Source organism: Hemitrygon akajei, chromosome 30 (assembly GCF_048418815.1).
Source record: "Hemitrygon akajei chromosome 30, sHemAka1.3, whole genome shotgun sequence".
Lineage (NCBI taxonomy): Eukaryota > Metazoa > Chordata > Chondrichthyes > Myliobatiformes > Dasyatidae > Hemitrygon > Hemitrygon akajei.
In genome coordinates, this window is record NC_133153.1 from 7,085,005 (window position 1) to 7,111,701 (window position 26,697).

The 26,697-nt window shown below is 42.4% G+C and overlaps 1 protein-coding gene across 1 annotated transcript; it reads left to right on the top strand.

The window, feature by feature from the left end:
- Positions 1-2,634: 2,634 nt before the first annotated feature.
- lipca (lipase, hepatic a) lies at positions 2,635-23,851 on the top strand (the record flags this gene model as incomplete). Its single annotated transcript, XM_073032692.1, has 7 exons — positions 2,635-2,868; positions 6,214-6,331; positions 17,652-17,885; positions 19,082-19,324; positions 19,988-20,108; positions 22,333-22,551; positions 23,587-23,851. Coding segments are annotated over 7 exons (1,281 nt in total), but the record flags the coding sequence as incomplete, so codon positions are not given.
- Between the last annotated feature and the right edge of the window lie 2,846 nt (positions 23,852-26,697).

A 26,697-nucleotide genomic window follows, 5' to 3' on the forward strand; every position in this document is an offset into this window, starting at 1 on the left:
ATTCCTTCGGTACAGCACCAAGACGCAGATTCTACAAAGGGCCTGGGGTAAGAAGAGAGTGTTTCTCGACGATAAATTAATATATTTTGACCCCCGCGGTCCTGCAGAAACGCAAAGAATACTCTGAAGTAAAGCGAGTACTAAAGCAAAATAAGATTAGATTTCAAACTCTGTACCCTGCTAAACTTCGAGTGTTTTATGACAACGGGACGCAGTTGTACAAGACGGTGGAAGAGGCGACTACAGACATGAAGGCCAGAGGTTTGCCCGTCAGCGTGACCAAACCGAGGGAAAGCCTGACTGAGGAACTGTCCCGCTCCGCTTGGGAAATAGTGCGAGAATCGAGAAGGCAGGAGACGGGAGGAGGCCGAGAGAAATATATCAGGAAGAGACCGGGAGTTTCCCAAAGACAGTCCTCACCCCCTTCAGAAGAGCCATAAGGTTTGGCTAACTTAAAAAATGTTGAGAAGCTAAATGAAAGCAAAAGTACACGATGATATACCTATCTCGAGAAATACTTATTATAATGTGGATTTTATATTACTTAGTTGTTATTCTTTATTTGCACACTTAATCCTTTTTCCCCACCAAAATGAGTATATATATATATATATGTGTGTGTGTGTGTATATATATATTTGTGTGTGTGTGTATGGTGGTGACATCCGTCGGTCTCGAGAGACCATGGATCTGCGCCTGGAGTTTCCAGGGCACAGGCCTGGGCAGGGTTGTATGGGAGACTGGCAGTTGCCCAAGCTGCAGGCCTTCCCCTCTCCACGCCACCGATGCTGTCCACGGGAAGGGCACTAGGACCCAAGCAGCTTGGCACCGGTGACATCGCAGAGCAATGGGACACAAACACGTTGCCTCAGCTGAGGCTTGAACCAGTGACCTTCAGGTTACTAGTCTGATGCCTTATCCACTAGGCCACGCGCCAACACGTGTATGTGTATATCTATATATATATGTGTGTGTGTGTGTGTGTGTGTGTGTGTGTGTGTGTGTATATATATATAGGAGTACACAGGGAAATCTTTTCTGTGTAATGGATTTGTTCACTGACTTTTATGAATACTGCAATGGGGGCCCACAACTCACAAGTAGGAGGGGTTATCCCCCACAGCTAGACATTTCCTCTAGCTCAACGCAGGGTCATCTACTAGTGACCTCAGCCTTGGAATCACACATTCGTTGCCATTTTTGTTATTATCTGCGTTTCTTGGTTCGTATTTGTGCAGGGAGTAGATCGATTAAGTTTAATTCTAATTCTAATGGAGAATGTGTGGAGCAGGTTAAGACCTACAAGTATCTGGGAGTACAGTTAGACGAGAAGCTAGACTGGACTGCCAACACAGATGCCTTGTGCAGGAAGGCACAGAGTCGAATGTACTTCCTAAGAAGGTTGGCGTCATTCAATGTCTGTAGTGAGATGCTGAAGATGTTCTATAGGTCAGTTGTGGAGAGCGCCCTCTTCTTTGTGGTGGCGTGTTGGGGAGGAAGCATTAAGAAGAGGGACGCCTCACGTCTTAATAAGCTGGTAAGGAAGGCGGGCTCTGTCGTGGGCAAAGTACTGGAGAGTTTAACATCGGTAGCTGAGCGAAGGGCACTGAGTAGGCTACGGTCAATTATGGATAACTCTGAACATCCTCTACATAGCACCATCCAGAAACAGAGAAGCAGTTTCAGCGACAGGTTACTATCGATGCAATGCTCCTCAGACAGGATGAAGAGGTCAATACTCCCCAATGCCATTAGGCTCTACAATTCTACCGCCAGGACTTAAGAACTTTTTAAAGCTATTATTAATGCTTTTTGAGATGGTGATTTAGATGCATATCATATTTTTTTTTACTGAGTTAAGTATTGTATGTAATTAGTTTTGCTACAACAAGTGTATGGGACATTGGAAAAAAGTTGAATTTCCCCATGGGGATGAATAAAGTATCTATCTATCTATCTATCTATCTATCTATCTATCTATCTAATTTCAATGGTACATTGACAGATAAATATAGATGGCTAAGGACAAGGTAAAATCCATTTCTTTTAATGTCAATGGGCTATTAAATCCAATCAAACGTATGAGAATTTTATCCAATTTGGAACAATTTGATCCATACTGGGAAAAATGGTTTAACTACATAATGCCTCATAGGCCTGATTTTATTCTCACAAATCAATGAATCTGTTGTAAAAACAAAAGATCACTCCCTACTTGTACATAGTTCTTCCCTTTTGATTGTTTTTTCTTTCCACTCTTTTCTATAAGTGTATACCTCAGATAAATACTTTGTGGAGATTTGTGACATATATGATTATATGATATATAGGTACAATGTCTGAAACACATCTTATGGAAATGTTTGTTTGATGATGAACTTCTATAAAAAAATAAATTACAAAAAAATAAAACTTGAGTTTCTCCTAAAAAAAAGGGAGCATTGCCCACGGGTTTGAAGAGGTGGGTTAAGGAGGTCATGTGATGTGTAAACACTGGCTGTCAGATTGTGATCTCTGAGTGATGTCATCATCCTGGTAGTCTCAATCTTCCTTCCGCCATGTCTCTGTGAGAACAACAATCCTATATTCCCATGTGTTGATCATCTGCCTTACTACTCAGGCACGACGGTATAAACGACAGTAGTGCAGAATGGATTCTCACTTACCTCAAACTCCTGGTCTCTCCAGGTTGATGGAGCCCTCGAAGGCTGGATCTGGAAGTTGTCCGCGGCACTCAAAGTAAAACTGAAGGACGTTAATGTGATTGTAGTTGATTGGCTGACTCTGGCACATCGACATTATCCAGTCGCAGTGAAGAATACACGAATAGTCGGCCAGGAGATTGCAGATTTATTGGACTGGCTGGAGGTGAGTCTATAAAAAAAGGAGATCTTGTAATAGTTTCCTTTCCGTCACAGTTATTGCTTATGTTTGATTTGATCTTCTTTGTCCTGTAGTCTGATCAATACTTAAGGTTGTTACTGAGTGATTAGAAAACTCAGTGGTGGAGATTAAATATTGTCCAATTAAAAACTAAAAAAAGCAGCTGCAAAATCCCAGAATCATTTCTACTGTCACAGGTTGTAGATGGAAAGGGACAGAGTGAAATTGGTCCAACCTTGCTCAGACCAATGAATACAATTACTACCGATTCAGGAGCACTTCAATTTGATGCTCACCAATTTAAAACACTAGAATGGCCAGACTAAAGCTCGGATCAGGAAGCCTGCCAGCCGATCAATGAACAATCGACTTTCTAGTGTTAGTGAATCTTCAGGCCAAGGGTTCCTAGTTGAGACACAAGCCTCCAGCCAGTACAGATCATGGAGAGTTCACAGACTGCACAGTGAAAGTGGAAAAATCTCACGCAAAATAAAAAGGAATAACCTGATGACTTCTGAGAGCTTATCCGCCTTGTTCTCAACCACTTCCCCTGTTATTTTTGCATCTTTTATCTCTTGAAATGCCCTTCTACTTGTTTGATTATCTCTCATTTTCCTCTAAATTGTTCATTCCCTTTGGTTTCGTTAGCTCCGTTCTGTTCAGTTACATTTTCTTCTGTTTAATCTTTCAAAATATAATTGCTCAGTTTATTTGTTTGCTAGAGATTCTGCTTTCATCTTTTGGTTCCATTCACACGCAGATCTTTCTCTGCATTTTCAGTGTAACTTTCAGATGGAAAGCAGAATTTGCCAAATCTAATTTGCACACTTCTGTGACGCTGATTTCTATTGCCTTGTTTCACTCACTTACTCTGTGAGCATCCAAGGAAATCCCCATATTCATTGAGGAACACAACAGATGGAGGAACCGAACGGGTCAAGCGGCATCTTTGGGTGAGGGGGTGGAAGAAATGGTCGATGTTTCAAGTGGAGACCCTGCGTCGGTTAACCACTCCTCTCCTCCCACAGATGCTGCCTGACCCACTGAGTTCCTCCAGCACGTTTTTGCCCCTCATTGATTGTCTTTAGTTGCCCAGAGAAAGAGATAAACCACTGACACAAGTGGTCTGGACAGAACAACCCTCAGAGTTTTCAATGTTATTTTTAGTTGAAAATTTATTCAAGACATTTCCAATTAAACATGAGTTAGAGCAGGAGTGATACCAGCACTGATACCCCAGGAGCATTGCGATCTCCTCCCCTTTACAGTACTGCCACTGACGTCCGGCTTATTGCCAATGGCACCTCTGATCTGGGTTTTCACAGCAGCAGGCAGACTATGCCTTGCTTTGCATTGCAAACCATGAGCAAGCGATCCAAGGGCTTCCACAGTGTGGACTCAGTTAAAAAGCTTTTAGGGTGAGACTTGTTAAATCGAGGAAAAGCAAAGACAAATCTGGTTAAAATGCAGAAATAAATCTCTTTAATAGCATGGGGGAGGGGCGGAGTCCATAAATAACATAAAAGCTAAATAGAATCACTTGACCACAGAATTGATTTCTGTGTGTAGGTGGAATCACTGCCTGCAGCTAGGATCGTGCAGGGTTAGACCAAGCTACCCAGAGAGCGTGTCAACGGGAAACAACAGATCAAACACAATGATGACAGAGAGGCATAACCGACTACTGATGCCTGTCATGCCTGATGGCCACATCCCTCTCTCTCTCTGTACCTGCAGTGTTACCAGCTCACTGACCATCCTGTCCCACATTAATCACACCCCAGACGTTCCATTTTCAACGTTTGCTATGTAACATGCTGTAAAATCTTTTGATGACAGCAGAAACTATTTCATCTTCGTTGATCTACTCCTCAAATACAGCCAGCCAAAAGGCTAATTAAGTAGTAACTTTAAAAGAGTGATTCCCCAAACAGAGGGTAAGTGATTGCAAATCCATTGAAGAGAGAGAAGAGATAACTGGTGTGCTCAAGAAAATGTACGAAGGCACGTTTAACATTTGAGGGGTTTTATAGATATCATTACAGAGCTAAAATGTAGATGATTAAAGACTTGGTGAATTGAGACAATATCTGCTACAAAGGATGGAGCCAGGACTATAGGACAGGGACAGGCTTCAGTGAGTTCATGGAGGAATTTGCAAAAGAGACCTTGTGTTGGAAACAGAGGGCCAGTGAAACCAGACCGTCAGAAAGAGGGTGGGGAGAGTGCAGCAGAGTTCTGACAACTTGTGCCAATACACAGCATGGGAACTAAGGGCTTTTGGAGTGTTAAATGCAATGATGCAATCGTCGATAATAGATTCTCAGGCTTGAGAGTGAAAGGCAGGGGGCCAGCCAAGTAAGTGAGCCTGATATTTATCTCACAGTACAATAGAATTTAAGGGGGATGAGTATGGTGCAAGATGGATGCAGAATTTTTGGCACAAATTGAATGGTCCATTATCAGATTAGTGCAGGATCCAAATTAACTAAGTTTAGCAGTTGTGTTTTCAAGATCTCGGGACTGTATTGCTTATTTTACCAAAGCTGGTCCTCTAAAATCTTATATCTTCTCAAAACTCAGCTGGAATTTGCTCAAGTACATGATGTAAACTTCACAATGAAAAATTTCCGCTGGAACAGTTATGAGGTCATGCTGTTGTTTTACCCAATTTCCAATTTGAGCAGAAGCAGTATACTCTGCATTTTCCAAACACTTTCATAACAACTGGCACTTCTAGAATTGGGAATATTAGGCAACAATCTATTGGAAAACCTTGGCAAAGAAAAATCTGCTACGCTGCTACCACGCTAATCATATATTTTCTTGGATATGCACATGAGTCAATCAAACCCTAATAAATGAAAGGCAATAAAAAATTTAAAATGAAAATTAATTGTTCTCATCTCATCTAAAATAAATCTCAAAATTAATTCAGATGGCACGACAAAAAAAGTTTCCATTTTTATTCTACTTTTCACAATCTCAGGACATCCTGAGGCATTTTGTCACTAAAGTACCTTCAGAGCATAATCAAAAATTGGGACGGGGGAGACATTCGGCAATCTGTCCACAGCAGGTAATTTTGAGATCTGTACAGAGCAAATGCTTAAATTATCATGGCAGTCATTTATAAGTTGGGCACTTCATGGGTTTGATCAAGAGCAACTAATTTGAGCAGCTTTATTCTCGTTCCTTAAGTCTTTATTTATTGGCCATTGGTGGCAACAGAGGGCTGTCTACATATTCCTGCATTAAAATGTTTTCCATTTGACATTTGAAGATTGCAAGGATGCCTCTACTGACAGTGTGAATCTTCCACATTCTCAGGAATACTTTAGGATTTCAAAAGCGAAGGTGCATCTGATTGGATACAGTCTTGGGGCTCATGTTTCAGGATTTGCTGGAAGTTATATCAGTGGACCAACCAAAATTGGGAGAATTACAGGTAATACTGAAAATGCAAATAATGCCTGAGGATTTATGCAAATTCCTCATGGAGAAAAACACATGTTCAAAGTCAACATTCCTCATGTTGTTTATAATGAAACATTGCTGAGAATCCAATAAAACATTCTCAGGACAATGCAATATGAAATGAAATAAATTTAACTGATGACCATATCAAATCAGGTCATTTTACCAAGCAGAATATGTTCTTCCTGTGTACTTCTTGGATGCAACTCAGGTTGTAGAATCATTTGCCTAATGTGTAATGTTCATTGGATTGTCTTAGTTCTATATCAGTCATAACCAAGTGGTTAAATTCTTCTTGTCACTGTTTCTTTACCAGTATGCTCAGAGAAGGTAGGTCTACCCATTGACAAACAGTCTCCCAGCTAGATAAGGGTTCTGTTCTTGAGAATCTCAGGGAGCTGATTACTTTTCAACAGTGCAAGTCAGCGAATGCAGAATTCATTGGCAAAAGGCACTTTGGTGCAAGTTGGGAGGTGGATGGTGGGTGGGGTTTATCGCAACCCCACAGCAATGCTGTATTTCATACTATAACGCAAGTCATCCCTGGAGATCTATATATTCAGCAGCTACTGACAATCTGTTCTTTCATGCATTAAAAAAGGACTTGTTATTGATATTACTATGATGGATTTTTACAAGCCAACCCAGTGATTCACCCATTAAACCAGGATTCTCAAAAGTCAAATTAAAGTGTTTCGGGAACTGCAAAAAATTGTCAAAACAAAATTGCCTCATTATCCATTTATTAGACTATATAGTCAACCCTAGCATTTCATTCTGCATATACTGCCTCTAGATCTAGATCCTACATTTCACCATATCACTTCTATATCCACAATGAAACGTACAGCATACTGTACCCAGCAGTTAGTGCTTGCATTTCGTCAACCAACTTTCCCATCTTGAGGAATTCTTGAAACACATGGGAGAAGTCAGGTCTTCCACTATCTGAATGGACCATTCACTATTGTTGGGCTTGAAATTCTGCCCTGTGTTCGTTTAGGAAGAGAGACAACCAACACCGGAATATTACAAAACTTGGGTTTATTGCAGAATCCGTAACTGGCACAGCGAATATACGGAGTCGCTGGAGAAGGCGCGTTCCGACTTCCCCTTACAATCTGCTCTTATTTATATCCCTTTTCCCCCCAGCACAGCCCCCCGCTACATATTAGGTAATATCGGGCACTTGTGTCCATCTTATTGGCCCGATGCCATACATTCACGGGTTACCTGTTTCTTTTGTTTACTGAATTGCGTGACACTGGTAGTTTCGGTGTAGCGGAATCCCCAGTTTCGCTTCCCCCCTCCCTCGCATTACATGAGCCACTCCTGACCTGTAATGGCAGTCTCGAATTAACCCTAACATTAACCCTAACACTCCCTCCCTTGGCCTCCCAGAGGCCACATCCCTTACAATCTTTTCCGCGGCTGCCGGGGTCAGGCAGGGAGGTGAGCGTCCCCCGGCACTCTTTGGCGTGTCCTCCCTATTTGCTTATCCTGATTTGTCCGACCTAGGGTCACAAAATATGGGTAGGGGTTCCCTAAACATTGGCAATTTTTACAAGTAGCATGCAACATTTCAGAAAACTTATTCAAGAACAAATTCACAATCCCCCCCTTGCCATGGTCCATTTCAGTCCGTGTCCTCCCATAGCGCGTCCGCTTTTCCGGGAGGGCCGTGTCTTCCCCTTCCACCGGGAACAAGGGTGCCTGGTACGCCGGTGGAGGTCCATCCTTTCCGGTCAAGGCTCGATCTATAGTCCCGCAACAACAACCACACGTAATAAAGATAGCAATTGAAATAGACAGTCCTAGAGCCGACTGACCCAGAAACGCTCCCCACTTACCAAAGGTCTTATTTAGCCAGTAGAAAATGATGCCAGTTATTGTCCCCCTCCCTTCTTACCTTTTAATGCCCTGTTGGAGACCTCGGTGACAGGGTATAGACCATGCCACCGTTTTCCGTTCCAGGTGAGCTTCCCCGGGCCTCGGAGGAACACTTCCACTCCTACCTTGGTGGTGTCCGACCCCTGCGGCTGCTCACTGTTAGATTATTGAACTCGCACAGTTATCAATTTTACCATATTTCTAAAAACTCTCATATACTCTGTTACTCAACACACAAATGTCTGAGTTTTGGTAACTCGAAATTGAAGTGCTCCATGGCTCCCTAGTACACAGAGAGGATCAAATGTGGGACGGTCGCCTTTCAAAACCTGACCTTCGCGTGGGAGATTTCTCCTCTTAACAACCAGTCTAAGGTAGGCACCGTCAGTATCCCTGTGTACTACGGTGTACCGCGACACTTTTCTCCTCACTCCTGAGACTTTTATGCCCATCGTGGGCGGCAGGTACCCTCACTCAGAAGACTTTTCCACGGGCAGAGGATCTTCCTAAAAACAGATAAGAGTTAGTACTTACCAGTCACGATTCTGCACCAGGAATGATCTCTCCCAGGGTAATTTGGGGTTGGTGAGGATCCGTCAGCAGACAAGATCTAACTCAGTGATTTAACTATCTAGTGGAAGTCTTCGATATAACAGGCACTTCCTGACCTTAGTCGAGCTTGCGGCCGCAAGTTGTCTGTTGTCGGACCCGCCAGCCTGTGTTGTCTCTCCCTCCCCACGTCGGGGTCACCAAATGTTGGGCTTGAAATTCTGCCCTGTGTTCGTTTAGGAAGAGAGACAACCAACACCGGAATATTACAAAACTTGGGTTTATTGCAGAATCCGTAACTGGCACAGCAAATCCACGGAGTCGCTGGAGAAGGCGCGTTCCGACTTCCCCTTACAATCTGCTCTTATTTATATCCCTTTTCCCCCCAGCACAGCCCCCCGCTACATATTAGGTAATATCGGGCACTTGTGTCCATCTTATTGGCCCGATGCCATACATTCACGGGTTACCTGTTTCTTTTGTTTACTGAATCGCGTGACACTGGTAGTTTCGGTGTAGCGGAATCCCCAGTTTCGCTTCCCCCCTCTCTCGCATTACGTGAGCCACTCCTGACCTGTAATGGCAGTCTCGAATTAACCCTAACATTAACCCTAACACTATGCATCAGTAAGATCCCAGCTGATCGATAGTTCAGCTTCAGCTCCCATACCTCTCACCTTCAGAGCTCCAGCTGTATTGATGGTACCAATCTCTTGACGAGAGAATTCCAGATTTCCAATTCCTGTTGTGTGAAAAGATGTCCATCTCTATATGTTCCTGAAGGTGTTGGTATGTACGTGTCATATCTATGGGGTATGTGTGAGATTTACGAGGATGTTGCCAAGGCTAGAGAGCCTGAGGTATAGGGAGAAGTTGACCAGACTGGGTCTTTATTCCCCGGAACATCGGAGAATGAGAGGCAAACATACACTCAGCAGCCACTCTATTAGGTACAGGGTGTAGTGAGGTGCCCAGTGAGCGTATATAAGTGTTTAAAATTTTAGGAGGCGTAGATAAGTTTGGACCCCCAAGTTAAGGGCACCACCTAAACTAAAGGCACGGAATTAGAGTGAGATGGGATATCTTTTAAAGAGAAGTGAGGGACATCTTTTTCGTGTGAGTGTATGGAATGAGCCACCAGGGTAAGTGGTGGGGGCAGGTGCAATAGAGGACACACCTCGTGCAGAGGGCCGAGTGCAGGAAATTGACACCAGTTGAGCGGGCAACGCCGTTGACATGGTCTGTCTGCTTGGGTCAAAGGGCTTTGTCCTTGCTGTACAAGAACATGGCTACCCACGCCATATCGGAAGCAGCACTGCAGCTCAATGTCAGGACAGCTCAGATTTTTAAAGGCAGAGGACGTGGAATACACTTTATGATTAACTCATCGTAGTGTACAGATGTGTTGGTTCTTTCTCACCTGACCTCAAACATCTAAAGGTCAAACGTCATTCATTTTACGTGCCGAGGGAATTTTCCAACATCGCTTCAATAGAGGTGTATATTCCATCTCAGGCCAACATCAGGCAGACACTGGAAGAGTTAAACTTCATAATCAGCAGTCACGAAACAGCACACCCTGATGCCTCCTCTATCATTGTGGGGGATTTCAACCAGGCCAGCTTGAAGAAGTCTCTGAACAACTAGCACCAGCATATCGCCTGTGGAACCAGAGGAGCCGACACACTTTACCCCTGTTATACCACCGTCTAGAGTGCTTACCATGTCTTCCCACACAGGAGTAGGCCATCCGGCCCATCGAGCCTGCCCCGCCTGTGGAACCAGAGAAGCCGACACACTTGACCCCTGTTATACCACCATCTAGAGTGCTTACCATGTCTTCCCACACAGGAGTAGGCCATCCGGCCCATCGAGCCTGCCCCGCCTGTGGAACCAGAGGAACCGACACACTTGACCCCTGTTATACCTCCGTCTAGAGTGCTTACCATGTCTTCCCACACCTGCACTTTGGAAAGTCCAATCACCTGGCTGTACTTCTACTCCCACAGTATAGGCAAAGATTTAAGACCACAGCAACATCGGTCAAGACCAGGAAGGTATGGAAAATGGACGTGGAGGGTACTTACAGGACTGCTTTGAGTTGGTGAACTGAATCTGAATGAATATGCCACAGTTGTCACCGATTGTGCCGTCAAGAGTCCATTTTATCGTACTAGGGGACTGTTCAATAGTCTTATAGCAGTGGGATAATAGCCAATGTGGATGAGTGTGTGCCTTTGAGAACATGCTGGATATACCCAAACAAAAAACCACAGATGAACCAGGAGGGTTGTGGTCTGCTGAGGGTAGATCTGTAGCATTCAGGACTCTCTGTACACATTTAGTGCTCTACTTTCTCCACACCATAAACGTGTGGCCAGGCACTGCTCAAGCATTATCTGTAAATTTGCCAATGACATAACTGGCAGATCTCAAATCGCGACAAGGATACAAGAGTGAGATACATTGACTGGTTGAGTGGCATCGTAACAACAACCGGGCACTCAATGTCAGTAAGACTTCAGGAAAAGGATGTGAAGGGTACATGCACCAGTGCTCCATCAAGGGGTCAGCATTCAGACGGATGAGCAGCTTCTAGTTCCTGGGTGTCAACATCTCTGAAGATCTGTCCCTGGGCCCAACATATTGATTACAAAGAAGGCATGACAGTGGCTACATTTCATTAGGAGTTTCAGGAGATTTGGTATGTCGCCAAAGACTCTAACAAAGTTCTACAGATTTACTACAGAGGACATTCCAACTGGTTGCATCACCATCTGATATGGAGGGGCCACTGCACAGAATCGACGAAAGCTGCAGACAGCTGCAAACTCCCCAGCTCCATCACGGGCACTAGCCTCCCCACCATCGAGGACACCTTCAAAAGGCGATGTCTCACAAAGGTGACTAAAAAGTTAACGTCTGTCCCGAGCCTTATAGGCTCATCGGGCTGGTGCTTATGTTGGTTTCCGTGGTGTGAAGCGACTGAGAGTACGAGAATCCCCCCCTCCCCCGGATAGGACGCCAGTCTATCACGAGGTTAACCCCCAGCATAGTGCAGGTACCCATTTTCAGCTGGGTGGACTGGAGCAGTGTGTGGTTAAATGCCTTGCTCAAGGACACACACGCTGCCTCGGCTGGGGTTCGAACCCACAACCTTCAGATTGCTAGTCCAACACCTTAACCACTTGGCCACGCACCACATAAAGGTGGCATCCATCGTTAAAGACCCCCATCACCCAGGATGTTCTCTCTTATTCCTACTGTCAGAGAGGAGGTACAGGAGCCTGCAGGCACACAGTCAACATTTTAGGAACAGCTTTTTCCCCACTGCCATTAGATTTCAGGATGGACGATGAACCAACTCATTATCACTACCTTATTATTTTTGTTCTCATTTTTCACTATTTATGTAATTTATATATATTTCTTACTGCAATTTATAGTTGTTTATGTATTACACTGTACTGCTGCTGCAAAACAGAAAACAAGTTACAACATATGCCAGTGATATTAAAGCTGATTCTGATTGTGACTCTGGAGGTGGAGTTGGTTTTTAGTCCTGATCAAGGGTCTCGGCCTTTCCATAGATGCTGCCTGGCCGGGTGAGTTCATCCAGCATTTTGTTTGTGTTACTGTCAGGGTCCCGTCCGGTCTGGAATCCGCGTCCCGGGTCTCGATCTGGTCCGAGCGCTCCAGACTCCGGGTCCTGCAGTTGTCCCTCCCGTCACCCGTGAACTAGTTAGGACCCTCCTGGTTCAAGGAGGCACACCTGTGACTCATTGAGCTGCAGGTGTTTATAAGAGGCCTTGGGACTGGGACCAGGCGGGTGGTCGTTTTGTTCTGTTTCCTGTTTCTCCGCCGGCTCCGAACTCTTCTCTGCATTCTGTGATCCCGCCTGGGCTCAGATCCACTCCTCATCGTGCTTCTCTGCCCCGTACCAGTACTACCAGGTTGGTCCTCTCCCCCACCTTTCTTCTCATGTGCTGGTCCCGCTTGCTCGTTCGTGTTGTCGCACGATCATGCTGTCTGCCGGCCTTTCCCGATTTTCCCGTTATCATGGCTGTTGTGCTGGTCACCCTGGACCTATGCCCGTTCCTACCCCTTGCCTCCGTCGGGCAGGTCCGGCCGACCTGCCACTGCCCGGCGGGGGTTCTGCCCCGTCCTCCTCTTCCGCCCGAACCCTGGGATTGTGCCCCGCACCTGCCTAGGGGTCCGCGTCGTGCCCAGGCCTCCGGTGTTTCCGCCCGGGGGGCGTCCCTACCCGGGACATATGCGGCCCGCCCAGGGAGGGCTCTCCGCCAGCTTATCTAGCCACCTAGACCTGTCTGCCTGCCTGAAACCCGGGGACCTGTCTGCCTGCCTGCCTGAACTCCGGGAGCCCAGTCTGCTCTGCCTGCCTGAACTCCGGGAGCCCGCTCCGCTCTGCCTGCCCGAACTTCGGGAGCCCGCTCCGCTCTGCCTGCCTGAACTCCGGGAGCCCGCTCCGCTCTGCCTGCCCGAACTCCGGGAGCCCGCTCCGCTCTGCCTGACTGAACTCCGGGAGCCGCTCCGCTCTGCCTGACTGAACTCCGGGAGCCCGCTCCGCTCTGCCTGACTGAACTCCGGGAGCCGCTCCGCTCTGCCTGCCTGAACTCCGGGAGCCCGCTCCGCTCTGCCTGCCTGAACTCCGGGAGCCCGCTCCGCTCTGCCTGCCTGAACTCCGGGAGCCCGCTCCACTCTGCCTGCCTGACACTCTATCTACCTGAACTCCAGCTCTACCCTTCAGTGCCATGGCATCCCCATCCTGTCCTCCCCCCAGTACTTCAGTGTCTGAGTCCTGCGTTTGGGTCCATCCTGACAGTTACTCTGGAATTGGTTTATTATTGTCATGTGTACTAAGGGACATCGAACATACTGTTCATACAGATCAATTACTTACACAGGGCATCGGGGTAGGACAAGGTTAAAAAAAGAGATTGCAGCATAAAATGTTATAACTACTGGGGAAGTTTAGTACAGGCAGACAGTAAGGTGCAAGATTAGAATGAGGTAGATTGTGTCATAAAGAGTCCATTTTATCATTCTAGGGACTGTGTATTACAGTGGGATGAAAGCTGTCCTTGAGCCTGGTACATGCTTTCAGACTTTCGTACCTTCTACCCGATGGGAGAAGGGAGAACGTTTGGCATGGGTGGGGAGGGGGGCTTTTGATTATGCTGGCTGTTTCACTGAGGCAGTGAGAAGTGTAGTCAGCCTCTTTTAGAGGGGAGGCTGGTTTCTGTGATGTGCTGAACTATGTCCACAACCCTTCTCCCAAACCTGGTACCTTTGTTTCATTATTAAAGGCACTGCCCCTTCGCAGGGAACACACTGGAAAGGGAATTGCTAATTCACTTACAGAATCTTAGAACACAGAGGAAGGCCTATGCTCACTCTTTGAAAAATCTGTTCAAATAGTCCCAGTCCTTTGCTCCTTCATGGGATTTGCCTTTTTTATCTCCTTTGTTTATTTATCATGAAAGTTTGAAAGTTATCATGAAAGTGATTTCTAACGTTACATTCCTGAAATTCAGGAAACTGTGGCTTTTAGTCCAAAGAACTTGCAGCTCTGGGACAACATTCGGAGCGGGAGTGGCTGTCGCTCTGTGCTCAAAGGCCAGCGATGTGGACAGTGACAAAGGGCATCTGTGGCCAGGTGTTGGGCTGGTAGATCAGTGAGGAAGAGGGTTGGTGCCTGCTGCCCAGGTTAGTGAGATATCAGTTGGTTTTGGCAGGAGGAATAAGGGTAAGTGACCCCCTATGTACGTGAGGCGGCAAAGACCCGAGCTTAAGGCCTAGGGTTTGTGGTTCCAGTCAGCGGAAAGTCCAATGTTCAAGGGTTAGAGCTCAGGGACCTCATTTGTCATCACCAACGAGCTTGGGTTGACACAGAAGATCGAAGCCCACAGGTGATCGGAGATCTAGACGTTGAGAAAGACTGGAGCCCTGGCTCTCATAGTCTCAGTCCAACGGGGAAGTCAAAGGCTCAATGCCTGCCTCTTGTGAGTCCAGTGGAAGGTGGAGGCCAGTGACAGGCTGTCCTGGGGCTTCAGAACTGCGTGGGAGTGAGTATCATTGCCTGTTTAGATGCTGTTCCTGCTTCTGGCATTCTGTGAACGCAGTGGCGTCAGAATGTATGTCGATACTTGTGGGTTAACGCAAACGACGGATTTCACGTGTGCTTCAATGAAGATGTGATACATAAATGAATCGTAATCTGAATGATGTTCACGAGGCATCGGCAGCATCACTGCTGTTTACCGTGTACTGAACCTTTATTTGCTGCTAATTACATCAATCATGTTGTGACTGAAGACAGCTTCAAAGAAAAATGTTCCCATAGTAACTGCTGTGTAACCGACAAAAAGAAACTCTAAACTAATTAAAATTCACAGCCATGACAACAATGAAAAGCAATGATTTTGTTTGCTGCTGGTCTCACCTGATGTCATCGTGTGTGTGCATATATTACATGTTCTGACCCGTTCAGGGTTTTCTTTCATTTCTGTAACCATTAATCAGACGGACTGTAATTCCAATCACTGGACTCCGTACTACAACCCACTCCTCATTCTATTCATTCATATTTTCACAAAGCTATTGCAATTTTCTACAGATGTGCTGTGGAGATCATTCCAACTGGCTGCATCACTGTTCGGTAAGGGCGTGGGGTAAGAGTTCCTGCACAGGACTGAAATAAGCCATAGGGCCTTGTAAAGTTAGTCAGCTCAATCATGGGCAGCAGTCTCCCAGCATCCAGGACATCTTCAAGGAGCGGTGTCTCAAAAAGGCATTAAGTACCCTCATTATCCAGGACATGCCCCCTTCTCACTGCTACCAGAGTGGAGGTACAGGAGCCTGAAGACACACACGAAGCGATTCAGGAACAGCTTCTTCCCCTCTGCCATCTGATTACTAAATGGACATTGAACCCGTGAACACTAACTCACTACTTCTTTATTTCTATTTTTGCACTACTTATTTAACTATTTTATAAGATATATATTTACTGTAATTGTTTCTGTCTCTGTTATTATATTGTGCATTGTACTGCTGCTGAAAACCAACACATTTCATGACAAATGCTGGTGATATTAAACCTAATTCTGATTGTGCAGTTAAATGTACATTCAGTGGCCACTTTACGAGGTACCACCTGTCCCTAATAAAGTGGGCACTGAGGGTATGTTCATGGTGTCCTTCTGCTGTAGTCCATCCACTTCGAGGTTCAAAGTGTTGTGCATTCAAAGATGCTAATCTTTACAATCACTGTTATAACGTGTGGTTACTTGAGTTACTGTCTCCTCCCTGTGGACTTGAAGCAGTTTGGCCATTCTCTTCTGACCTCTCTCAATAACAAGGGCTCTTCACCCATAGAACTGCCATTCCCTGGAAGTTCTTTGGTTATCTGTAAACTATAGAGAAAGTCACGCGTGAAAATCCCAAGAGATCGGCAGTTTCTGAAATACTCAAACCACCCCATCTGGCACCAACAATCATTCAATCATCAAAGTCATTTAGATCAAATTTCTTCCCCATTCTGATGTTTAGTCTTAATACTTTTTGAGGTGTTGCCACATGATTGGCTGATTAGATATTTGCACTAATGAACAGGTGTACAGGTGTACCTAATAAATTGGCCTCTGAGTGTATTTTCTAAAGTAAATTTTGTAGGTGCTCCTTAAATCCACTGACTCTTCACCACTGAGCCCTTATCATTTTTTTTCCTGTGGCATATAAAGAACCATAATTTAAATGAAGACTTTGAATAATACCCAATAATGAGTTCCCCCTCAAACCCCACCCCACAACCATCCCACAAATATGAGAGAGTCTGGATTTCAAAGACTCTAAACCCTTTAATTGCCTGGTTCCCCCCTTAAATTTGCGAAGTTGACACGTGAAAAGAAGGGAGATTGAAAGTTGGATCCAGGTTTCCAGGATCCTGAGGAATCCCATGCATACCCAGGGTATCAGTCTGGAAGTATTGTAACACAGCACACACACCACTCAGCCATCAGTACTGCCACATCACGCATCTCAATTCAAAATCAGAAAATGTTACAAAGGGTAGTTCAGGAATTTGATCTTAAACAAGTGTGGTTTTTGTCTTACGTTTCTGTTGGGCTCAGTGGCTTTTATAAAATATCTCAGCCACTATCCTGCTTATAGAAAATAATACAGAAATAAAATATTGATGGTACCACCAGTTAGTTCCCTGTGCTTTTAAAAATCCTTCTATTGTCATTTCTGCCACTGACTTATGAATAACTTCAGATTGCTTTATTGTATTGTATTATGACAGATTTCCGATCACTTTCAAACTATTTCATTGCATCTTTGAAGTTTTTTTATGTTAAAATGCATCATTACTGTTTGGAATGCAGTATCTAAATACTGCCTAAAAGTGGACACTTGTAGTCAAGTACCAAGGTGACATTGTCCACGTTTGCACAATTCTGCGCAGCTCAAGTCCTATGCTGGAAATTTGAGCACAAAATCAAGCCTAACCTCTCAGCATGGTACAGAGATCGTGCTGCACTGTTGAAGGTATTACACCTAAATCCCTGTCTGCACTCCCAGCTGAACACAATATATCCTTTGCAATTATTTGAAAACAAGCATCTCCTCCAGTGTACTGGCAAATGTTTATTTCCGAATAGGTACCTTGAATTTTCCAGCCTGCTTTAAAGATCTTGCTGTGCCACATCTTCACATTTCAACACAATTAAGATCCAATAAACTCTTTATTTGGCCACTAATTGATTTATCCCCTTTGGAAGTCATGAAATGCAAGCATAGAAATATTTATTCTACTGTTTATTGCCCAGGTCTTGATCCTGCTGGACCCCTGTTTGAAGGCATGTCATCAACAGAACGTTTATCTCCTGATGATGCAAGCTTTGTAGATGCACTTCACACCTTCACGCAAGAGCACATGGGCCTGAGTGTTGGAATCAATCAACCCGTGGCCCACTACGACTTCTATCCAAACGGTGGCACTTTCCAACCTGGCTGTCATATCAAACACGTCTACAATCACATCGCGCAGTACGGAATTCTAGGTAGGCCTCAAGACTTTGAAGAAACAGTTACACATTATTTCCTTGTCACACCAAAATACTTGTGTTTTTTTGTATAAAGGTCACAAAATGGCATTGATGTGATTATTGATTCATTTAATGTAGATGAACAGGCGTGGACTGAATTAATGAGAACATCCAAGATACACCGTGCACTCAGCCTTCATAGAGTTCTGTATTTTACTGTAGCAACAATATTGTATCTTAGCATAATTTCTGGAAGGCCATATTGAAACATTCACAACAAGCACAGCCCACTGGTTGAGTCCACTGAGTGGAGCATAGCCTTCAGAACAGAGTTGTGCAACATTGTCAGTTCAAATCCCAAATCAATGTGCATAGGAAGGTCTTCTATTTCTTTTATTGGGTGGGGTATGACATGGACCAGCCGCATTAACACTTTCTCATCTCAGTTATCAATCACATCCTGCTTCCCCTATAAACTATCTACTTTCTCTAATACTGCATACGAGTAAAACATCTAAATACATAAAAATATCTTAGAATGCATTATTATACCTTATAATTATCAAAATAGCAGGCAATGTGTTTTACAGGTGCAAAATCTTTATAAATACACACACACACACACACACACACACACACACACACACACACACACACACACACACACACACACACACACACACACACACACACACACACACACACACACACACACACACACACACACACACACACACACACGTGTCAAGAGGAATATCTTCCTCTCCATACATGCTGAGTCCATCCAGGATTTTGTGTATATTACCCCAGGCAATTCAAGCTCATGGGGGAGTTGTAGATATTAGTATTATCAATTAAAAGAGCCAATCCAAGAATTCAGTCTCAATCAGTTCCACGGCACATAGGTTAAGTTAATAAACTCATTTCAGGATTAAAACCAATAGACAGGAAAACATTGATGAAATGTAATAGCAAGCATGCATTTCTATATACAGTAATTACTCTGCACACTTACAAATTATGGGGACCACTTGAAGTTCAAATAGCCTATCGAGCCAGTGGATGTGTGCCTGTGTTTCTGCACTGTGCGCATCTGCACCCATCATTGCATCATACATCATCCCAAAAAGATGACAAATTGCAATTTTACTAACTCCGCAATTCTCAGAAGGTTGTCATGTCAATTGTTCATTTCTTTTGTCATCTCTTAGGTATTACAGAAACTGTGAAGTGTGCACATGAGAGATCAGTACACTTGTTCATTGATTCTTTGCTGAATGAAGACAAGCAAAGTGTTGCATATTGGTGCAGTGACCTGAGCACATTTAACAAAGGAGTCTGTCTGAGCTGCAGGAAGAATCGATGCAATACTCTGGGCTACAATATTAAAAAGGTCCGAACACAAAGGAGCAAAAAAATGTTTCTGAAAACCCGTGCTAACATGCCATATAAAGGTGAGCTGATTATTTCCATTGCTTCCCTACAGGAAAAATAATAAAAACATATTTAAATAGACACCTTTCAGAACTTGAACCTCTAACCCAGATAGTTCCCCAATTGGGCCCAATAGGGCATCAAAGGAAATGGTGAGAAGGCAGGTGTCATGGGGTTGAGTGGGATCTGGGATCAGACTTGATGGGCTGAATGGCCTAATTCTGCTCCTATGCCTTATGGTGGTGAGTAGAGAGGTTGCTGCAATATCTGTTCATTAAGGGTACAGAATAAAAACGTGCTGGGTTTCCTGAATCTAATAGGACCTGCAGTGGAAACTGTTCTTATATAACACAAAATGCTGGAGGAACTCAGCAGGCCAGGCAGCATCGATGGAAAAAAGTACAGTTGACATTTTGGGCCAAAAACCTTCAGCAGGACATTCCCAGGATATGCTGATTTTCTCTTGCTTGTTTACTGTTCTTGTGTAGATGTGAGGCAAGGTGGGCTATCTCCAGTGCGGAGTTGATAACCAGCTTACACAGCTTTCCATTCAAAAAAACCCTTGCAACACTTAGCCTGTACAGGGAAGTGGAGAAGAAAATCAGAGGTTGCAGAAGGCACCAAGGTCACTAGCTATAAACTTGCATGTCACTTCATAACTGATTTTATTTCATTTTGCCCAGTCTATCATTACCAATTCAAGATTCGCTTCATCAACCAGACAGAGCACCGTAAGTTGGAACCATCGCTGAAGGTGTCCTTATTTGGAACAGAGGGTGATGCTGAAAATCTACCTATCAAGTTGTGAGTACTGTACTTTTATGACATAGAAGCAACAAATCCAATGCTCACTTTTGTATTTGTTCTGCATCTCACAATAACATGGATAAACTGGCAGCTGTATGATTTCTAAAGGCAGAAGACTTCAAAAATTACACCTCACAGGGGAATGCTGAAGCAGAGAAATGAACCTTACAAAATATAATGTGCAAATTAAACTTTGGATGAGTACATGCTTATCCTGTAGTGTTTAAGTATGCACCTTGCCCACCAAAATCCGGAAAATATTCACTGGTCTGATTCCAGGAATAGTTGCACTGTTGTAAGAGGAGAGGTTAAGTGGTGTCTAGAAGTAAGATCATCTCATCGAGAAATACAAGATTCTGACAGGCCCAACGGGATAAACATAGGGAGGAAGCTTCCTTTTGCTGGGGTGCTTTAGAACCAAAGTAAAAGTGACCAGGGGTCACATTGCCAGGATACAGGGTAAGACTGAGATGAGGAGAAAACTCTTCACTCACAGGGAGGTGATCTCTTCCATAGCAGGCAGTGGAGGCCAATTCATTGAGTATACTCAAGCCATTGATCGATAGATTTGTAAATACAAAAGGCATGATGGAGTATAAGAGAGCAGGTATATGGCAATGAAAGAGAATTAACCATGATGAGGCAGGAGAGGCAAGAAGGGCCAAATGGTCTACTTGTTTCCATTTTCTGTTTCAGTGTGTGAACTCCTAGTGTTTGTGATACCGGTTTGCTGGTTAACTTTGAAAACGCTGCTGGGTATATAATGGGTCTATTTACATTTTTAGAGTTATTGTGATAGGAAAAAGGGCAAGAATACATTTAGGATTAATGGAATCAATATTCTAATAATCTCTGACCTGCATTTTAGTTATTCTGTTCCCCTTACACAGTGGAATTTATTCCTATATCATCTGCTAATTGAAATACAACTAGATGCATTTTCTCTATTCATTAGTCTAACAGACTAACATTTCATGCATAAACAAAAATGAAAGACGAAACCATTTCTAAATTGTGACTGAAGTATCACATCTGATCTCAATTTTCCTTTAATGGAAAGGAAAACAGATCAACTGCTCTTGCCCCTAAATCAATCACTATTTTTAAAGTTCAGTCACAAGTACAATGCAAGGAAATAATATTCAACAAATATGCAATAAATGCCTAGAAGTTTTTTTGTGATACATTGAAATACACACCAGCCATCACATCAAGCATGCTTTCTTTAATTATCAAAAAGGTCTTTTGGTTTTGTCTCTCATCAATAATCTATCACCTCTGTCCTTAATGGTGTTTACCGAGATTACTTTCTAATTTTCCTGGACAATGTCCACCTGCTGCATGTAGGCTTGTGTCAGGGTACATCCATAACATAAACCTTAGAATAACAACTGTTGAAAAGAGTTGGACAAACACATGAACTTAAAGATTCAGAGACGCTGATTATTTTTACCCTGTAATGAAATGTGACTGAAGATCTGCTCTTCCTGCTTGTAAAACCACAGCTCATATCCCCTAAAAAAGATGGAAAAGTTTTCAGGAAAAGTTGTAGTATTCAACAAGGTAGTCAAAAATACCTACAGTTGTTTCAGTGAGAGCATCACACTTTAGTACATTAGTTTCCTAATGACCAGTGTTGACTGGGCAATAAAGACACAAGAATCCTACCTGAACTCTTTGCTGCACAGATTCAGTGCGCTGAAAGATTATTATTGAAGATCAAAGTATTACTGTAATCAAACCCTTGGGTCTTAACTATTTATACAGGGATCTACATCCTTGACCTTCTACATTTGGTTTGAGTCTTCTAATCCAGCATAAATTTCTACATATCCAGACAACTGTAGAAGGAAATGTAATAATCAACTAGATATTTTAAGCTAAAATTTTCTGAGTTACTTATTTAACAGTAAATGGAATGGTTGTGCTACATATATTTAAAGCTCTCACCAGAGTGACTATTTTATTACAGTGGAAAAAAGCTGCAGAAACTCATTGGCTCAGGCAAGACCTATGGAGGAAGATGAATAGTTGGTGTTTTTGGTCAAAACTCTTCATCTGGACTGATGGGAGATTTAAAATGATGAGCTGAAACATCAACTGTCCATTCCCTCCCTAGCCTGACCTGATGAGTTCCTTCAGCATCTCACTGTTGTTCCAGATTCCAGCATCTACCATCTCTTGTGTCTCCTATAATGTAGAAACTTTGATTTTATTTCAGAGTGGAGAGCATCACTACCAACAAAACCTACTCTTTTCTGATTTATACTGATGTTAACATTGGCGATTTAATGATGCTGAAGTTCAAATGGGAAAACTCTGTTGCCTGGACAAACCTCTGGAGGACTGTTCAAACATATTTTCCATGGAGACAGAACAACTTCAACCCAGAGCTTGTTGTCAGAAAAATAAGAGTTAAAGCTGGAGAAACACAACATAAGTAAGCTATGGATATAAAAAGGTTGCATCCATTTGTCAGATTAATTTTGACATCATGTAATCAAATCCATTCTCTCAAATTCATAAAGTAACAAGAAATCACATCAGATTAAACTATTTGAGGGTGCAGGTCCTTCCTAGTTTATGAACAACTATACATAGGAAAGAATATACAAGTGGTGGTGGGATAGATTAGCTGGCTGCTGCAGGCATTTTCTGAATATTCAATTCACAGCCACATTTCTGACTTGTGAGCTTTTTGGGTTACAAACAGTTCACAGAAATGAAACCCTGCTGTAACTTGGAGAAGACCTCAGTTTAGAATAGATCCTTTATTACATGAATTAAAGATTAGACTTGCCATTCACATTCCTGCTTATTTACATTCTACACATTGAATTCTCTATTATAGACACAGGTTCATTGACAAAAGGATTTCGTTTTATTTACACAGCCCATTATTCACACACATCCTTCAACAGTGGCCCAATAAATGTTTTAAATATTTACATTGAACGCCAAGTAGAAATCAGCGGCATTCGTGATTTGAATTTGCATTGGTGTCTTTATGTCCCTTTAATGCGTCACGTTGTTAATTAACACTGTGGCATTAAATGACACCTTACAAAATCCAAACACTCTAAAAATGATCTAACTGCCTGTCGCTCGCTGAAAGCTTGTGAAAGATGGAGTCTGTTGGGCTTTGTGAACTATGATTTAAGAGTCTATTTTAGGCTAATGAACATGCAGATTAGCACTGTATTAATAAATGAATTAATTTTACAAATATTTACAGACATTCAAGTAGGCTTAAAGTATTTTTCATTTTAAAAATAATTTTCCTTTATAACAGTATTTTCTGATTAACAACAGTTATTAGCACTATGGAGAGGGACGTATTTGTCAGGTAGCCAAACTCAACAGCCACGTAGTTGACAGAACTATTCAGTCAGGTTATGATCACATGACAAATCCCACTGTGTTTTGTAGGCTGAGTATGACCACTAATTAATGTGATTTTTAAATTTCTTTCCAGAGTAACCTTCTGTTCACTTAACACCATCAACATGCATCTTCAACCAGCCCAAGAGAAAACGTTTGTTAGATGTGTAGGTAATGCAAGACGGCGCCACAGAAGACCGAAGTAAATACAGACCAAATAAAGCAACTTGGAACCAAGACTGACAATGCACAGATTTCATTCAAAACTCAGAAGCAGGTTCAGGCTGACAATATATTTTTATCACCAAAAGGAAGTGCAAATATATTAATGACAACAACAATAAAGAAATTTAACCAAAGTCTCATTGTGCAAAAGAGGTTTATTATGAACAAATATACTTAAGTCACTTAAACCACAATAATTAATATGGCATTTTGAACAATTTCATCTCCAAGGAGAGATGCAGAAGAGACAAAGTATTTTTCTATTTATTATGCAAGTATGCAGGTCTGGTTTATAAAAGTTTAAAATCTTAGTTTAAAAAAAGATGAAGCATGAGAATAAATACAAAGGGCATAAAATGGTGGCTATGGCGTCCACAGACTCTTTAATGCTGCTGCTTGGAACTGCAAGAGGTAAAGCTATCAATAAAAGAATCTGTATTAAAGGCAGTAAATTCTCAGCTAATGGCTGGTTAACACAATGTGTTGAAGGCCATACCACATGATACACAAAGCACTTAAAATACATTGATTTATGGAAATTCTGTACCTGGAATTGTAATGGTACATTTAATCTACAGAGTCAAGCAGTTAGTATGATTAGAATGGAAGTAGAAAAAAAATTGTCCTACATTGAAAACTGTCAAACTAATTAAAGATTTCTACAGAAAAGTATGCATATTTTTATACTATAATTTTAAAGGAACATTCATATTTTACTTGGGATAAAACAAAATGGTGATGTTATCAATGTCCCTCATCAGCATAATGAATTTTAAATCTCATACCATTTATTTCTAAATAATTATTTTTTTACCACTTACAGTTCACAAATACGGTAACATTTAAAAGCACGTTTTCTATTTTAAGAACAAGGTTCAAAGTAAATTTATTCTCAAAGTACATAAATGTCACCATATAAAACCCTGAGATTAATTTTCTTGCAGGCATACTCAGTAAATCCAAGGAATATAGTAGAATCATATGTAAAAGACAATAAAATTTGCAAGTACAAGAGAAAAAAAAGAAATAATAATAATAAATAAATATGCAAAAACTGTCAAGAACATGAGATGAAGAGTCCTTGAACATGAGTCCATAAGTTGTGGGAACAGTTCAGCAGTGAGGCGTGAAGTTGCACAATGTTGAGAGAAGTTACCCCACCTCGTTCAGGAGCCCTGATGGGTGAGGGGTAATAATAGTTCCTGAACCCGGTGGTGTGTGTCCCGAGGTTCCTGGACCACCTTCCTGATGGCCAAAAGAATATGCCTGAAATTCCTGATGAAGTGAGCCAAAACACTATTATTTTTGTAAACTGTCACAAGGCAGCTGTACAATCACCAATAATTTGGTGAAACTAACTTAATAAGTATGTATCCTCATTAGAAGTTTGCACTTCTAAATCTTTGATAATTTACTATTTTGTCCCAAAACTTGCCATGTTCCATACATCTATAGAGTTTAAAATCTCTGATTTGGTTGGATGCTCAACTTGAACAGCATCCAATCGAGAGCGCACCAGGTTTATTGGGAAATTTGACTGCATTTTATACACACCCACAATCCTCTTGCTCCAGGCAACTCACTACTATATTCTTTCTCTTTGACAATAAGGTTGATGGCGTCACATTCCAACCATGGTAATAGCTTTTAACTCTCTCACTGATGTGCACTGACCCAGAGCCACTTCAATGGCATCAATAACAAATAGAGAAGGCAGAGGGAGCTTCACACTGCCTCTTACTGAATTCCTTAAGTAAACTCTACTAAATGATACACCATTGCCTTTTGCTGATTTATTTTGCCCTTCCATATCTTTATGTGGAGATAAATTTGTCCAAGATTTCCATATTAATTTTGGGGGTGTAAGGGTGTAAGTCTTGGCTTGGATAAATGTCACCAGTTCTCTTTCGTCTGAAAAGTTAAGCTTCTTCACCAGTCCTGATACACACACTTAATAAATTCTAAAACAGTTGAAGGAACATGTCAAAATTAAATGTTTCACATCCCACACATTGGTTTCACATCTCTGCATTTGTAAAGATAGAAACTTGACAGGGCGAGGTCTGCAGAACTGGCCCTGGATTCTCACTTTCACAGCATCCAAAGAGTCTGCAGTAACAGATGTCTGGTTACATTAACAATAGTCTAAATGCTTTGTTGACACTGAAAACAATAGGTTGAAGGCAGCCAGCTGCCCAATTCCAGTCTCCAGCAGATGATATAAATCCCAGATTCCAATCAAATAGAACCTTGTTCCTTTGACTTCATACAAAGAGCAGAAACAGAATCCAAGAATCTGTATGCTGTATGTTATGTGGGTGAACTGCAGCTAAAATGTGATTTAACCACATGGACCAATGAGCACTTTTCCATCGGTTGAAGTGCAATTTTGATTGTAAATACACCTCTCTGCATTAGATACCGTACATGTAGAGATTGCAACCATTTCTTCCATAGTACAAAGACCAACCTAAATGAAATTATCAGTAATTAGCATTTCTAAGCAGTTTTTTAAAGGGTAGATTCGATTTAGTGGCTGCAACTATTAGCATTGCTTCCTTCCATTGTCATGTTAAGTTTGAATTACTGTGAACTTAAATAAAATTACTGCGATGCTTGTGAGGGATCTGCAAAAATGTGGCGGAAAACCTGCTGGTGATAAATAAACATTTACAATCCCTCAACCTTCTGACAGAAGACGGCTGTAAGGGAGGAGGAAATAAATATCAAGGGGCCCTGGTAAAATTCATTCAGCTGCCAGTGATTTAACAGGAAGTGCACCTTTCATGCAAGTCATGGCAGGAAAGACAAATGTCTTAAAATAACTAATTCCAAAACACGTTTTCTTAGATTTTGGGGACCCTTAAAGAAAATGTTTAAATGTTTAATACCTTGTTTAAAGAAAATGTTTTTGCAACACAATAATAAGAAATGTGGGTTGTCTGAGAATATTCACAATAAAAGAAGCACGTTCTGTTTA